This window comes from Budorcas taxicolor, chromosome 16 (assembly GCF_023091745.1).
Source record: "Budorcas taxicolor isolate Tak-1 chromosome 16, Takin1.1, whole genome shotgun sequence".
NCBI classification, from domain to species: Eukaryota; Metazoa; Chordata; class Mammalia; order Artiodactyla; family Bovidae; genus Budorcas; species Budorcas taxicolor.
Genome location: NC_068925.1, coordinates 50154274 through 50169350, shown reverse-complemented (window position 1 = coordinate 50169350; position 15077 = coordinate 50154274). Strand labels below are relative to the sequence as shown.

The window sequence follows — 15077 nt, the reverse complement described above, 5'->3', positions numbered from 1 at the left end:
GGCCGCGGCCGCCGCTCTCATGACAACCAGGCGGGCCCGCCCGGGCCGCCGCGCGTGCGCAACCCCGCCCCCGTCGCGCTGCGCCTGCGCACAAGGCGGGGGTGTGCCGCGGCTTTCCTGGCCTTCTGGGTAATGAAGTTTCTGGCGGCGACGCCTGCGCACAAGGCAGGGGCACGCCGCCGCTTTCCTGGCCTTTTGGGTAATGTAGTTTCCGAGGGCGGCGCGTGGCCTTGATTCTCCCAGTGGAGACCACCTGGAGTGGAGACCACTGCGATCCGCCGAGCAGGTGCCGCCCGCGGGGCCAGAGTTTCTGAGGATGTCGGCGGTGCTCCGGAAGCCCAAGACGTTCAAGCTGCGGTCCCTGCATAGCGAGAAGAAGTTTGGGGTGGCGGGCAGGAGCTGTGAGGAAGTGCTGCGGAAGGGGTGCCAACACTTGCAGGTGCCCCGTGGGGCCGCGGGGTGGGAGCCTCTACTTGCAGGATGGGACCGTGCTGATCCATCGTCCTGCGGCGTCGGGACTGGCCGAGTTCAGGCTGCCCCAAGCCACACAGTAGGCCTCCGAGTCCTGACAGTGGGAGAGGACGCTGTCCACCATCTCTGGGCAGAGAGCCTGAGCCTGACCACTGCCGATGGCCACGTGCCCCACCCTGGGCTCTGTCCGGGCTCTGTCCTGGGCTTTGGTGGCTTTCAGGTGCCCTGCTCTGAACTGGATGCTCCCACCGCGTTTCACAAATGAGGAAATTGAGGCTCGGAGGGACTGAGTAATCTGCTGTAGCCACCGAGGAAAGGCTGGTGTTTAAACCCAACCCAGTACTAGGTCCACCCAAAGCCTCTTAGCCGAGCCTCTGATGGTGTGGGCACTGCGGGGAGGGGTGTGTGTGTGTGATAGGGGGTGGGCTGTGATTGGGGTCCTTCCAGGCTTCTGGGTCCTGGTGCCGGGTCTCAGCAGAGTTAGTGAAGCCTCTGCCCCTGCGCTTAGGAGCCCACCTGTTTGGGAGACATCTGGGGAGAATAAGAGGCACTGCTCTTGTACTTCCAAACCAGGGATGTGGGAGACGTCTGAGCTGCAGAGATCCTCATTTCCTGTGCTGTGAAGTCCCTAGTGCCCTGTCTGGTGCCTGGGCCAGGTCAGAGCAGGGGGACTTTGTAGAGAACTGGGATGGCTCTCCTCCCTTCTGACTGCCAGGCTCGGGACAGCTCTGGCCTGATGCCCAGGGACCTGGTTCTGGTGCCCATCAGCTCATGGCTCACATGCTCCCTGCCTTGGTTTCCCTGGTGTAACATGAAGGGTCAGGCTCTGAGGCCTCTCATGGCCCTTAGGCACTACTGTTCTAGGGATTTCAGCCATCCTTCCTACCCTTGTCTTAACTTCCTCCACTGGGCCTAGACCAGCGCTGGGTGTGTGTGTACTTGCATGGCACGGGGGAAGGGAAGGAATTGGGTATAAAAACTTATAAAATGGATCAATGTGGCGTGGCAAAGGAGTAAACCTCAGCAGGTTCATAGTCCCGTGAGCTGGTCACACTTCTGTAGACAGAGGAGGTGAGTCCTGTTCAGTAAGGTTCTCCTTAATCAGTGCCAGGGAGAGACTTGAGCCATAGGTACTGCATGCTGACACCTGTCAGGCCATGTGCCTCATTGATGGGGATGCATTTACAGGCTTAGTGCAAGCAGTCAAGCGTCATTTTTGGAAACAGGCTTGGATTTTAAAGTCCCTTAGGGGAGCTCTGTTTGAAAGGGTCTGAGTGGTGGTGAATCCTGCAAAGGGGTCACCAGTGTATATTCATCTCTGTGACTTTCCAAGTCTTAGAACAACCTACAGTAGGGGCCCTGGATGGACGTGCTCCCTACGTGCAGACTGCATCTCTGGCAGGATTCTTTACAACATGGTTCTTTCTTGTTCTCTGTGAGGGCTGCAGATGGGAGCCCAAGATTGGCCACCCCAAGATTGGGCCCCCCTAAGACCCAGGAAGTGAGCATCCCACCCCGATCTCACCTCCGTCTTCTCCCCAGCTCCCCGTCCCTGGTTCCCGCCTGTGTCTCTATGAGGATGGCACGGAATTGACTGGAGATTACTTCTGGAGTGCCCCTGACAACTCAGAGCTTGTGCTTCTCACTGCCGGCCAGACCTGGCAGGGCTGTAAGTGTTGGGGATCTTGGAGACTGATGGGGAAGTGGGTGTGGTCGTGGAGGTGCCGAGGGTCTGCTAGGGGATGCCAGCCCTGGGAAGGAGGGTCCCTGTGCTCTGGTCCCTAAAGGAAAAAGCCCCCGGAGGCAGAGCTCACTCAGATGGCAGAGTTGTCCATCTTCTTGGCCAGGAGTCCACCTGTCCAGTTTGTTGTTGTATGTGTCTCTTTAGGAAATTCCTTTAGTTTTATTTATGTTCATTTGAGGTGTCCTAAGGCAATGGCACCCCACTCCAGTACTCTTGCCTGGAAAATCCCATGGACAGAGGAGCCTGGTAGGCTGCAGTCCATGGGGTTGCGAAGAGTCGGACACGACTGAGCGACTTCATTTTCACTTTTCACTTTCATGCATTGGAGAAGGAAATGGCAACCCATTCCAGTATTCTTGCCTAGAGAATCCCAGGGATGGGGGAGCCTGGTGGGCTACCGTCTATGGGGTCGCACAGAGTCGGACATGACTGAAGCGACTTAGCAGCAGCAGCAGTAACTCCTAAGGGCAGAGAGTGGGCTTTGGGATTCGGAGGCTGCCCAGTTTTACAGGAGAAGCAGAGCCAGAGAGCAAGGTTGTCCCGTTTACTGGGCTTTGTTGACCAAACTAATCAATAAACAGTCAATAATAAGAATAGAAAAGTTTTATTTGAGCCAGACTGAGGACTGTAGCCCAGAAGACAGTCTCTAAGATCACTCCGAGGATCTGCTCCGGAGAAGCAGGGTTTTCAGCACAGTTTTGTGTCTTCAGGACAAAGACTGTTAAACAAGTCAGGGATGCCTTCCTTTAAGGGTTCAGAAACAGCAGATCAGCATGTGCACAGAGCGTCAGCATGGCTTTGGCACCGGCAGAGTCTTGCCCATTGAAGGAGTAACCATCACTGGCGTCCCAGGAACAGGGGTATTTAAACTTTATTTACTTATTTTGCTGCATTGCCCAGCTTGTGGGATCTTAGTTTCCCAACCAGGGATTGAACCACGGTCCTTGGTAGTGAGAGTTCAGAGTCCTAACCATGGGATCTTTAGGGAATTCCCCAATCTTTACTTTTAACGTGGACATTCTTTACTTCTGGTCAGTGCACCTTTTCTTTAATAATTGAGGCAGGTGCACACCGTATGTATGATCTACCACAGACAGGCTGTTCTAGTCAGCATCAAATTCAAGTTAACTTCTGTAGGCGTCCAAACGACTCCGTGTCTCGGTCGGTAAACATTTCCTTAATCTGTTTTCTAAGGGACGGGCAGGCGACTGACTCCGCGCTTGGTGTCTGATCTCTGTCGGGTTTGGGGACACCCATCCATCCTCAGGGTCCTGTTGGCGCTGCCTCATTGGAGCCAGTGCCCTTGGAGGTGGGTCTTTAGTGGAATCTTTGCTGGGTGACAAGTGCTACTGGAGCCGTAAGCCACTGGCCAGGCATGTTCCCCAGGAGGGTCGTCTGGCCCCTGTAGAAAGGGGCTTCCAATTCAGGTGCTATGGGGAGGCAGTGGAGCTCCGAGGACTGAGATTGTCCTGCCCCCTCTGCTGAAAGGATGGGGAGAGAGAGACTGACAGGAATGTGGATGTGGCCTCGGCCCTTTGTTGGGACTTTGCTGGCAGCAGTGAAGGTGACATGTATGGTGTGGCGAGCATCCTTCCTCTGTCGGGCCTTATCCTTCTAGAGAATTAAATCTGAATACCGTTGTTACCAAGAAAAGGAAGCAGCCCCACACTGCTTTCCAGAGTTGCAGTCCTGGCTTATTTCCACAACAAGGACAGGAGCAGGCGCCTGTGGCCTCACCAGCTCTTGGCCTTGTCGCTGTTTCTGCTTTAGCCACTCCGGCAGGCATGTGGTGGTGTCTGGATTCTCATGTCCCTCCCAGCTGATGGTGCTGGCCATCTTCTGGGCCGATTTACCATCTGTAAACCTTCTTGCGAAGCATCTTTTGTCCACTGTGTAGTTGGGTATTTTTCCTGCTTGAGTCCTGCGGGTTCCCCTGGTCCATTCTGGACGTGAGTCTTTGTCAGATGTGTGGTTGGCAGATAGTTTCTCTGTAGCTCATCTTTTTTGTTTTCTTAACCAGGTCTTATACATGGAGTAGAAATTTTTACTTTTGATGAAGTCCTTCTTGTCCCTTTTTATCTTTCTTTGTTCTTATTTTAGTCACTAAGGCATGTCCAGCTCTATATAGCCCACCAGGCTCCTCTGTCCATGGACTTTTCCAGGCAAGAATACTGGAGTGTGTTGCCATTTCCTTCTTCAGGGGATCTTCCCAACCCAGGGATTGAACCTGCATCTGCTGTATTGCAGGTTGATTTTTTATCACTGAGCCATCAGGGAAGCCCCTTTATGTTTCTGTACATATACTTTTGCGGTTCAGTCTGAGACTTTTTCGACAAGCTCTAGGTCTTGAAGATTTTCTCTGTCTTTCTGCGCCAGTTGCTATGATGACATGGCTTTTCTTGCTTAGCCTGTGGAGAGTGGATCACACTGATGTTTGAACTCCAAGCAGCCCCAAGTCCTTGAAATTACCCAAGCCACTGTGGGGCCTGTTCCTCGTGTGGGTCTGGATTTCTGCTTATAGGACGAAGCCCTTAGTTTCTCATGCTTACCTGGAGGGCTGGCTGCTTTTGGGTGCGTGTGGAAAAGTGGGGAGTCAGCCGGATAGTGAAGGGATGATCTGGAGCCTGAGGTCTCGAGTGAGGGCCCAAGACCAGGTGGTTTCACTTGGAGGAGGCGAGGCCGACGGGGAAGGGCAGCAACTCTCTTTGGTGTGTTTCATTTCCCGTGTTCTCCCCATCTGTCCTCCCCACTGCCACCTTAAATGTGGGGGGCCAGACCCCAGGCCTGGAGCACTGGGCTGGTGGCTGTCGGGGCAGGGGAAGGAGGCGATTTCCCAGAGGCCGTGCTCCAAGGCCTGGTGGCCTCTGTGTTTGTCCTCTTCGGTGGCAGTCGTGAGTGACATCAGCCGCTTCCTGAGCGTGTTCCAGGAGCCGCACGCGGGTGTCATCCAGGCCGCCCGGCAGCTGCTCTTGGATGAGCAGGCCCCACTGCGGCAGAAGCTGCTGGCCGACCTGCTGGGCACCGTCAGCGAGAACATCGCGGCCGAGACCAGGGCCGAGGACCCGCCGTGGTTTGAAGGTACCTCATGGATTCTGGCCTGGAGGGAGCGGGTGCGGAGGGCTTCCCTGGGACTGACTCTCTGAGACCCGGGGTCTCCGTCAGTTCCCAGATCCAGGGGTTTCCCAAGCACAGGGCCAGGGTCCAGGCAGCCCTGGAGTTGGCCATTTTATTTTTCAATCGTGATGAAGTAAAATTCACCATCTTCACCATTTTTGGGCATGTAGTTCTTCGCTGGTATTGAATATATTCCCAGTGTTGTGCAGCAGCCCTACCACCTGTTCTCAGAGGTTTTCATCCTCCCAAACTAAGGCTCTGTCCCCAGTGGGCATCACTCCCCACCTCTCCCCTGCCCCTGGTCCCCCATCTTCCTGTCCGTGGAATATGACTCCTCAGGGACCTCATATGAGTGCGCTCATGCATCTTCCTTCTTCACTCAGCATAATCTCTTCTTGGTTCATCGTGTGGAGACAGGTGTCAGGGTTCCCTTCCTCTTTAAGGCTGAATGATATTTCATCTCATGGGTGGACCGTATCTTCTTTATCTAGTCACCTGGACCTATCTCACCTTTTGGACTGGTCTTCTGAGCCAGGTGGAGCAGCCCCCTTGGGAAAGCGGCTCCCTGGTGGCATTTGAGGTGCTCTGTGCTGGTGGACCAGAGATGACTTCCTTTGCAGAAGGAGCAGGTTCCCGTCAGAACGTTTCTAGATGGAGCCGAGTCAAGAGCCCTCCTGTCCGCCCCTCCCAGATCACAGCCCCAGGCTCCAGGCGTCTTGTCTCTCTTTCCGGCAGGCTTGGAGTCCCGTTTTAGGAGCAAGTCTGGCTATCTGAGATACAGCTGCGAGAGCCGGATCCGGAGCTATCTGAGAGAAGTAGGTCCTGGCATGCTGGGCAGGTTTAGGAAGCCGGCTCTGCCTCTGGGACTTGGCTCCCAGGACCGGCGTGGATGTCAGAGGAGTGAGGGCTGGTGTGGGTGTGGGTACAGGTGAAAGTGAGCCAGCACTGAGTTGCTCGCCCCGGGAGCCCCCTGCCGTTGCTCCTATACCTCATGGTCGGACGTCAGCCAGGAGGTGTCATGTTCCATTCTTTGCAGACCACCCGCCACCCCCACACCTTGACCTTGCTCCCGGCTGTGTGTCCTGGACTAGAGTTTATCATTCATGGTGCAGAACTGCCCACGTGAGCTCTGTTAAGAACACAGAGGAAACCTCAGGGCTGGGGTATCTGAGGCCCTGGGGCCTGACCCAGCTCCCCCTCATCCCTGCTTCCACCCCTGCTGACCATAGCCACCCTCAGGCTCCTTCTGCTGGTGAAGTGCTCTTCCCAGGCTGGCTGATGGGTGTCTCCAGGGCATCATCCACAGACCCCGCTGGGTGCCAGCCCCATTCTGTGATGACCTGTCTGCTGTCCTGCTGTCATTCCCACTGGGCCAGGCGGTCCCCTTGCTTCTGCCTGGTGCTCAGTGTGGGCCCATGGGTGCGAGTCCTCACCTGCACTCTAGTGGGTGGTGATGTGGAGGTCGCTTCTCACCTGCACTCTTTTTTCTCCGGTTTCTTGCCGTGAAGCACCGGGTGGCGCTCGGGAGACGGAGCAGCCAGTGTGCCTAGAGCTTGAGCTTCTTATCTGATTGTGACCAAAGCTCCGTCTCATGGGCCCAGAGGAACGTCCCAGAGTCAGACAGTTATGGTGGGTGTGAGCTCTAACCCCCTGACCTCAGGGCCCTGCTGGGACTCCAGGGGGCAGGATCCAGAACCCCCAATCTCAGGGCCTTGCTGGGAATTCAGGGGGCAGAGTTCAGACCACCTCCCCCCCCCCCCAATCTCAGGGCCCTGCTGGGACCCCGGGGGGCAGGGTCTTTGAGGGCCATGGCATTCAGGGGACTGGGAGCCAGGCAGCGGTGGGTTTTAGGGTGTGTGGCCAGTGCTCAGGGATGCTCCTGCCTCTCCAGGTGACCTCTGGCGCCTCCCTGGTGGGCGCAGAGGCTCGTGAGGAGTACCTGCGGCTCGTGGGGTCCATGCAGCAGAAGCTCCAGGCCGCCCAGTACAACAGCAGCTACTTCGACCGAGGGGCAAAGGCCGGCCGCCGGCTCTGCACCCCCGAAGGCTGGTTCTCCTGCCAGGTGAGTCATGAGTGTCTCCTGGGCCAGCCTGGCCAAGGCCTGGTGAGCTGGGGCAGCCCTTGGGAGCCAGCTTGCACACGGTGAGGGAATGGTCAGCCCCACCAGTGGTTCCCAGACTTCAGTGGTGTTGGAACCCCTGGAGGGCTTGTGAGGACGGCTGGGCCCCTCCCAGGGTTGTTGTTCAGCAGCTCCATGGGACCTGAGAACCTGCCTTCCCGATGAGTTCCCACGATGCCCATGCAGGGAGGGGTCAGGACACAACTGCTTGTGAGCAGAGACCTTGTCCTGGCCTCAGAGGAGGGAAGCGTTTGGGTGGTGGCTGATGCGTGGTCTGCCCTGTGGGAAAGCCCGGATGAGAGAGCCCGCCTGGATTCAGGGTCGTGGCTGGACGCGACATGTCGGCGCTGGTAGAGCTTGGCGCCCTGGCGGGGCGGCATCAGCTGGCAGCAGCCTTCTGAGCCGTGGGGACAGCGCAGGGGCACTGCTTGCTGTGCACAGCTGCTCGCAGGCCAGGTGTGGGTGGATGTGAGCTGCATGTAGCACTTCCAGTGAAAGCCCCTCCCTGCCACTGGCAGTGGGCCAGTCTCCCCCTGTAGCCCCCCGTGCCTCTGTCCCCCCTCCGGCAGCCCCTTCCAAAGGTGATGTCCTAAGCACCCAGACACTGCTCCTTCCCACCTGGCTTCACGTCACTCTCACCTGACCACTCCCTCCCGGGCAGTGTGTCCTGAGCCCGGCGGTATGTGTGGCGGGGACAGTGACCAGCTCCTCTACCCCGGTCTGGGCAGGCTCTGGGTCGAAGGCCTGTCAGCGAGTTGGGTGGTGGGTTTCTTGCAGAGAGGCTGTGGGGCCCCTCAGGATGCTGGCCGGGTCTCTGGGTGGGGTGCAGCTGGGGCTTCAGGGGGAGGTGACACTTTAGCACGTCTGCATGGCCCAGCCTGTGCAGGTAACAGGGAAATGCCGGGATGCTATGGAGGAGGCAGAAAGGGAGCAGCCGTGTGATGGAGCAGCGTGGGGAGGGCCGGGGGCACAGAAGGTACACAGTAGGGAGCCTAGCATTCCTGGCGGCTGACAGGTTAACTGGTCCCCTCTGCAGATGCAGTGCATCACTGGGGTCACCAGGGAGCGGGGTGCCTTGCCAGGACAGAGTGTCTGCCTCCTGAGCACAGACCATGTACAGGGCCTTACCCCCGACTCGGGTGCCTCCGACTTGGGGGTGCAGCTCTTTGGCCTCGGGGATGTCACCTCTTCTCTTCTGTCCAGGGTCCTTTTGATGTGGACGACTGTACCTCCAGACACTCCATCAACCCCTACAGTAACCGGGAGAGCCGTGTGCTCTTCAGCACCTGGAACCTGGACCACGTGTGAGTGTGTGGGGTGGGGGTGTGGGCACAGACTGCAGGGCGCCTGCTGGCCTGGCCCTGCCCGGGCTCCGGGGCTGATGGCTGCCTGGTGTTCCACACGCCCGGCTCGTGGACCACAGACCCCTGGATGTCCACTGTCACCTGCGTGGTGGTGTCACTCAGTGTGGTGGCTCAGGCCCCCATCCATACCAGTGCAGCCCTCCACGTCCCCTCGCCCATCCCCAGCACCCACCAGTGGGCCAAGCTGGTGGTTGGCAGCCGAGGGCCCAGTCAGTTTGGCACTGGTGGGATCCCTGCCTGTCCCGGGGTCGGGGGTGGGGGGACTGGGCGGTGATGTGCAGGGCGTTTCCTGCTTTAGCTAGTGTAAGTGCGTCTTGGGTGGCAGGATCGCTTTTATGTGTATGTTAGCTCATTCAAAAAAAGAAATGGAAAATTTTACTATTTTAACCAAGACGCTTTTCTTGTTGACTCTTGAACAACGTGGGGTTTGAATCACGCGGGTCCACTTACGCACAAGGTTTTTCAGTAGGAAATGCTACAGTTCTCCATCTGCGTTGGCTGAATCCACGGATATGAAGGAGGCACAGATACGGAGGAACCTGCAGGCAGAGCCCCCCACAAAGATATCCTCGGGTTCTCGCCTGCGTGGGGCGCTAGCTCCTAGCGTTGCCGTCTGCCCCCACGAGTCTCGGGTTGCCCTGCAGAGTGGAGAGTCCTCAGGCCCCGGCCCTGCCCCCCTTGGTGTCGGGTCTTCTGCGTGCTCCCGGCCTGCTGGGTGGGGAGCAGCTTTTCTGGTCACAGGTCGTTTGCCTGGCTACTAGGAAGCTGGGCTGTCTGTGAGTTTGTTGGCCATTCGCGTTCTGTGAAGCTGCTGTTGCCGCCTCTGCTCGTTTTCTGTCTGGCTTTGGTCTCCTAATTCTTTCTACATCCTGGACACTGGTTCTTTGAGGGTACGTTTTTACGGTTTGGGCTTGTACATTGGAGCCAGGGGCACGTCTCCTGAAACACGTCGGTTACATTTCCGCTCTTTCTCTAAACGTATGTACATCCACATAGATACACATACTGGCTTTTAATTTAAAATGTGGTTTTGACCAGGAGGCAGCCAGGGTCTGAAAACATCGGCTTCTTTTCCTGAGATATGGCCGCAGGCCCACCCTGACTCTGGGGGGGCTGAAGCCATGTGTTTAAATAGTGAAACACAGGAGTAACCGACTCTCAATGCAGCATACGTCGTCCGCCCTCCTGGACGGTTTGCAGGCTCCTTGTCCCAGTTGGTGGCCTTTTCAGGGCTCTGGGATGCGGCTGCGGTGGCTGGCTTCCAGAGTCTGCCCTCCTCCCCCACCCTCAGGCCCCCTCACACCACGAGGGTGCGTGCACCAGGTTGCAGCCTGTCCTGGAAGTGATGGCTGGGTGGCGGGGCAGGGGTCCAGGTGGGCTTCAGGTGGGCAGGGCTTCTGGGCCCAGAGGCCTGCTGCCTGCAGCAGGGGCCCCTGGGAGCATGGGGCCGGACCCCCAAGGGCACCCCCCCCAGGGCCCCGTGTTGTGACAGGTCTTCCTTCTGGAACCAGCACTTCCCTCCCTCCCTTCAGAGCTGTCCTCGGCCTCTTCTTTAACTCCATTCATTTGCCTTTTATTTTTCATTTGCTCTTTCTATTTTGGAGGTGTTTGTCTTGCTTATCAGTTACTTTGCATCTTTCTTGTCCTCTAACACACACATTTCAGGTCGGTGTCCGCTTTAGCCACTTGCTGTGAGTTGGGTGACTGTATTGTTATTTGGGTCTAAGGGCTCCGTCATTTCCGTCGCGATTTTATGGCTGCTCTGTGAACTGCTTGGTGTTAGTGTTAGTTGCTCAGTTGTGTCTGACTCTTTGCAACCCTGTGGACTGTATGTAGCCCACCAGGCTCCACTAGCCCCCCAGGCTCCTCCGTCCGTGGGATTCTCCAGGCAAGAATACTGGAGTGGGTAGCCGTTTCCTCCCCTAGGGGATCTTTCTGACCCAGGGATTGAAGCTGCGTCTCCCGCATTGCAAGCGGATTCTTTGCCGTCTGAGCCAGGTGTAGGGGTAGGCATATGTCTTCAGTTGCTGCCGGATTCCTGGCTGCCTCTCCTGGTGCCTGTTCAATGCCGCAGTCACTCATGACTCCTCCGAGCCTGCATGGTGGCGGTGTGAGTGTTTGTGGACTCAGATCCACGTGGCCTCAGATATGCGCGGCTGGATTTAACCTGATCTGCCACTCCTGGCCTGTCCTGTCAACCTTGACATGTCCTTTGGTCTGAGGGCTGTCCCACTGGCCATGTTATTGCTTTTATTCCCACGGGCTTGAGACAGGCCCATCTGAGCTGACAGCTGCCATCCTTTGCCCGTGTGGTGAGGCTCAGTCAGAGGCTGTCAGATAACTGCATGTTGCTTCCTTGGTGGCAGCTTCCATACCACCTGCAGCGGTATGTGGTGGGATGTGTGGAAGTTGGATGTGTGTCTGCGTGAGAGGTGGGCTGAGGGCCTGGTTTTCCATGTGACTGGAGCTTCACAGGGTGCTGATGGCGCCCTGTGCCCAGCACTTGTGCGTGTCTTTACCTCGGGCCTCCTTCCCACCCCCACGTTGCATCTACTTGGCCACCTGCTCCAGCAGACAGGGAGCCGGGGAGGCCCGGTGCAGGCTCGCACATGGGTACATCCTCTTTGAATGCCACCATCACCACTCAAGGAAGCCCAACCCGACCCGCAGGGAGGATGAAAGACCCTGTGGGGAGAAGGGCCAGCCCCCAGCCAGCCCAAGAGCAGAGCACAGCCCTGAGAGTGGGCCAGGCTGACCCACAGAACCAGTAGGTGGGGTTGGTAATTCATACAGAGGCTTTTCCTTCCTCTTCTGGAAGACCCGGACCCGTGGCATCTTCTCTCTTCCTCTACTAATGGCCAGGGAGGGGGTCTCAGCCCCACCCCACCTGGCTTTCGAGGCCCCTGGGCCCCACCAGGACTGGAACCCTGGGGGGCTGTGGAGTGCAGCGCAGTCCTGTGGTCCAGCCATGGTTTCTGTGTCTGCAGAGGGAGCCACCTTCTTTCTTTTATTCCCAGATGCTTACTCATTGGTGCTCAGCATTTCTGTGTCATGGGGACAGGGCCCTCTGTGCCAGTTTAGTGGCCCCCAGCCCCCAGCTTCGCTGTTTCCGGTCCCATCTATCAGTGTACAAGCTTCTCCACTGGGTGCCGTGAGGTCTTTTGAACTGTTGTTTATACGTGAAATTGGGTCACATAAAGCGACGTCATGGTTGTTTTAAATGGACACATGTGTCTGCAGATAAGATTATAGGATGGGGTCTGGAAAGGCAGATGTCAGACCCTTAACAGGGATTGTCTCTGGGAAGTGAGATTAAAGGCTATAGTTGGAGGTGAGTATAGCTTTGTTTGTAAGGTTCTATTTAAAAAATGTTCATATATCATCTTGTAATTTTTTTGTGAATTTGCACATAGATAAAGTGTGAGCCAAGGAAGTCAGAATGTTGTTGTTCATGTGATGGGACTATGCTTGACTCATTTTTTCCGGTGTACTTCTCGGTATTTTAACTACGCACCATGTACTTTTTACGACGTGAGGTGGCTGGCCCAGTGGGTGGGGGCCATGTACGGCGATGGTGCCCCTGTCAGTCTGTGAAGGGGTGTCCCCAGCGCATCAGTGGCTGCTGGGTGAGCCCTTTCCCAGTGCCCACCCGCCTCTGGCTGGGATGATCCAAGGGCGGCTCCTCTGGAGAGCTTCACCCTCTCCACCTGTCTCTCCTGGATGCAGCCAAATCTTGTTTGATGGCTCAGCTGAGTAGACACCATGTCCACCCATCTCTGTAGTTTAGCAGAAGATGAGGCGCTAACTAAACGGGGGCAGGTGGCGCAGGCATTGTGAGGACAGAAGATGACATTCCTAAGCTTGCTTTACAGGATAGAAAAGAAGCGTGCGGTCGTGCCCACGCTGGCTGCGGCCGTCCATGGCGCCGAAGGGAGAGAGGTGGACTGGGAGTACTTCTACCGCCTGCTCTTCACCTTGGAGAACCTCAAGTTAGTCCACATCGCCTGCCACAAGAAGACCACCCACAAACTCCACTGCGACCCCAGCAGGGTCTACTGTACCCCAGCGGCATCGCGGAGGAAGCGGCCTGCCCGCCAGCGCCCATGACGCGCCCCGGACTGCTGGCATCCTTCCAACAGCTGCTACTTCACACAGCGTGGGGGAGCTTTAGCCCCCTGACGAGGGGTTGGACCCGTGCTCCCTGCGTCGGAAGTGGAGTCCTCACTGCTGGACCACCAGTGAAGTCTCGGTTTTTTTGGCCACTCCAATATTCTTGGAAAACACTTGATAACATCGTCCTACAGACTCTTGTTGGAGCACATTTCTGAAGCTGTTTTCTGAACTCCGCGAGCTCAGCTGCCAGAGGACAAGTCTAGGGGCTCCCAGGATGCCTGGGGTCAGGAGTGGTGGCCCTGAGGCTTCACCCGTGTGAGTGCAGTGTCCCCCATCAGGTAGATTCCACCCTTGCCTGGCCACTTGGGCGGGCTTCGGGGAACCTCCAGCTCCACGGGCCTCCACTCCCCAGGCAATGCAGCGCCCCTCCTCAGGCCTCTTCTGAATGGCTGAAAGAGTTGTGACTCTTTTTGGGTAAAATACAAGGATATCCACTGCTGTACTGTTTCCAACAGCAAACAGTGGGAAACCCTCCAAATGTCCAGAGAGCTGACTGTGGCATGACGTTGAACCAGAGGAAATTGCTGTTTTTATGGGTCAGAAATGGTCAGATTAATTTCATGATTCAACCCAACACATCTACCTAATGCAAAACACTGTAGCAGTTTCAGGCGTTTTGTGAGATGTGGGAAGCTGGCTGTTGAGTGTACAGGCGAGGAAGGTGGCTTGGCCATGTCCAGTGTGACATGAGTGTGTATCACAAGCGCGTGCTGGTCATGCAGAGCCTGTCACAAAGGGACACAAAGCATGTGAACAGCAGGAATCCTGGGGGGTGGAGTGGGGTGCAACTGAGTCACAAAGGACCAATGTTCTAAACCATGCATTTTATGATACTTGAAGATTTTAAAATGATCCTTTATTTCATAATTTTTAAAAATTCACTTTTTGAAGTCATATTTTATAATACTTAAATTTTTATACTTATTGTATAATCACAAAGCAATAAAGATTTTTTAAAAATAAACATGTCAAAAAAGTTTGCCCTCATTGAGAATGACGAAAATGAGAAAAATAAGGGGTCAACGACATAAAAAACTGACCCAAATCTTTCTATGTATGTCACTGAAACATACACACACTGAATTTTTTTAATTATTATTTTTAAAGAACTTTAAAAATGTGGCATGTGTGATCTAGTTCCCTGACCAGGGCTGGAACCTGGGCCCCCTGCATTGGGAACTCGAGTCTTAGTGGGCCACCAGGGAAGTCCTTCCGCACACTTTACAAAGTGCCAGTCCTGTGTGGGATTTGAGAAGTGCTGTGTCAACTCCTGGTGTTGACCTGGTCTGATGGGAAGTGGGGACGTGGGAGGGGCCAGAGGCCCCAGAGCGCGGCGGTCATGTCTGTGCAGTGGAGTCCCAACCACACCCAGGAGCCCTGGTCCCTCCAGCTCCACTGACTGGCCCCCGCAACTCCCCAACACCCTGCGCTGTGGGGGTGCACTCATTCCAGCCTCTTCCTGACGTTTCTGGAAAGCAGCTCCACAGAGCTTCCTCGGGACCCGCCTCCTTATTCTACCCACCCCAGACACCCTGGGCAGGATGCACCCTCAGATTACTCACAATTAGAGCAATTTAACATGCACTGTAATGTGCCTTTTGAAACTTTAATTCGTCCCGGGCCTGATCCGTGTTCCTCCTGTTTTGCTTGTCACCCTGGGCTGGTGTGCTGTCTGGACGTGTGAGTACAGAACAGGTTCCCCAGATGCGTCGCAGTGGTCCCAGCCCCTCTTTACAGGGACACCGCGAGTTTTCTTCTGGTGACATAGACTTGCCACAGACAGACTTGCCACCTGCCACCTCCAACACCCAGCAGAGTCCATAGGGCATTCCCTGTGCTCAGTGTGACCCTCCAGTCGCCACAAGAGACCACAGCTGTGACTTAGGGGTGCCAGCTGGTGCTAGGGGGTAGGCAGGACGACCCACCATACTATCTATCATGGGTTAGAGATAGAAAGGCTCAGAACTGGTAACACGCTGCCTGGGGCTGACAGGGCAGACTGGGGGGCTGGGGAGGAGCCTCTCCAGGTTCCCCGAGGACCGTGAGCTACCAGACCTTGGGCTTCCAAGACTAAAGGTGACATTTTGCATTT

At 56.1% G+C, this 15077-nt stretch overlaps 1 protein-coding gene across 1 annotated transcript; it reads left to right on the top strand.

The window, feature by feature from the left end:
• The first annotated feature begins 284 nt into the window (after positions 1 to 284).
• On the top strand, positions 285 to 13719 carry DFFB (DNA fragmentation factor subunit beta). Its single transcript, XM_052653957.1, has 7 exons — positions 285 to 439; positions 2014 to 2140; positions 5105 to 5293; positions 6065 to 6144; positions 7221 to 7391; positions 8652 to 8752; positions 12685 to 13719. Exons 1-7 carry the CDS (start codon positions 317 to 319, stop codon positions 12917 to 12919), a joined length of 1026 nt encoding a protein of 341 aa, XP_052509917.1. The 5' UTR covers positions 285 to 316; the 3' UTR covers positions 12920 to 13719.
• Positions 13720 to 15077: the final 1358 nt, after the last annotated feature.

What these genes read in the sequence shown, in the direction of transcription:
- DFFB (XM_052653957.1), top strand. Translation starts at nt 317, where the DNA reads ATGTCGGCGGTGCTCCGGAAGCCCAAGACGTTCAAGCTGCGGTCCCTG. An exon ending in TCCGGAGCTATCTGAGAGAA is followed by an intron (nt 6,145 to 7,220) that starts GTAGGTCCTGGC and finishes CTGCCTCTCCAG; the next exon opens with GTGACCTCTGGCGCCTCCCT. An exon ending in AAGGCTGGTTCTCCTGCCAG is followed by an intron (nt 7,392 to 8,651) that starts GTGAGTCATGAG and finishes TCTTCTGTCCAG; the next exon opens with GGTCCTTTTGATGTGGACGA.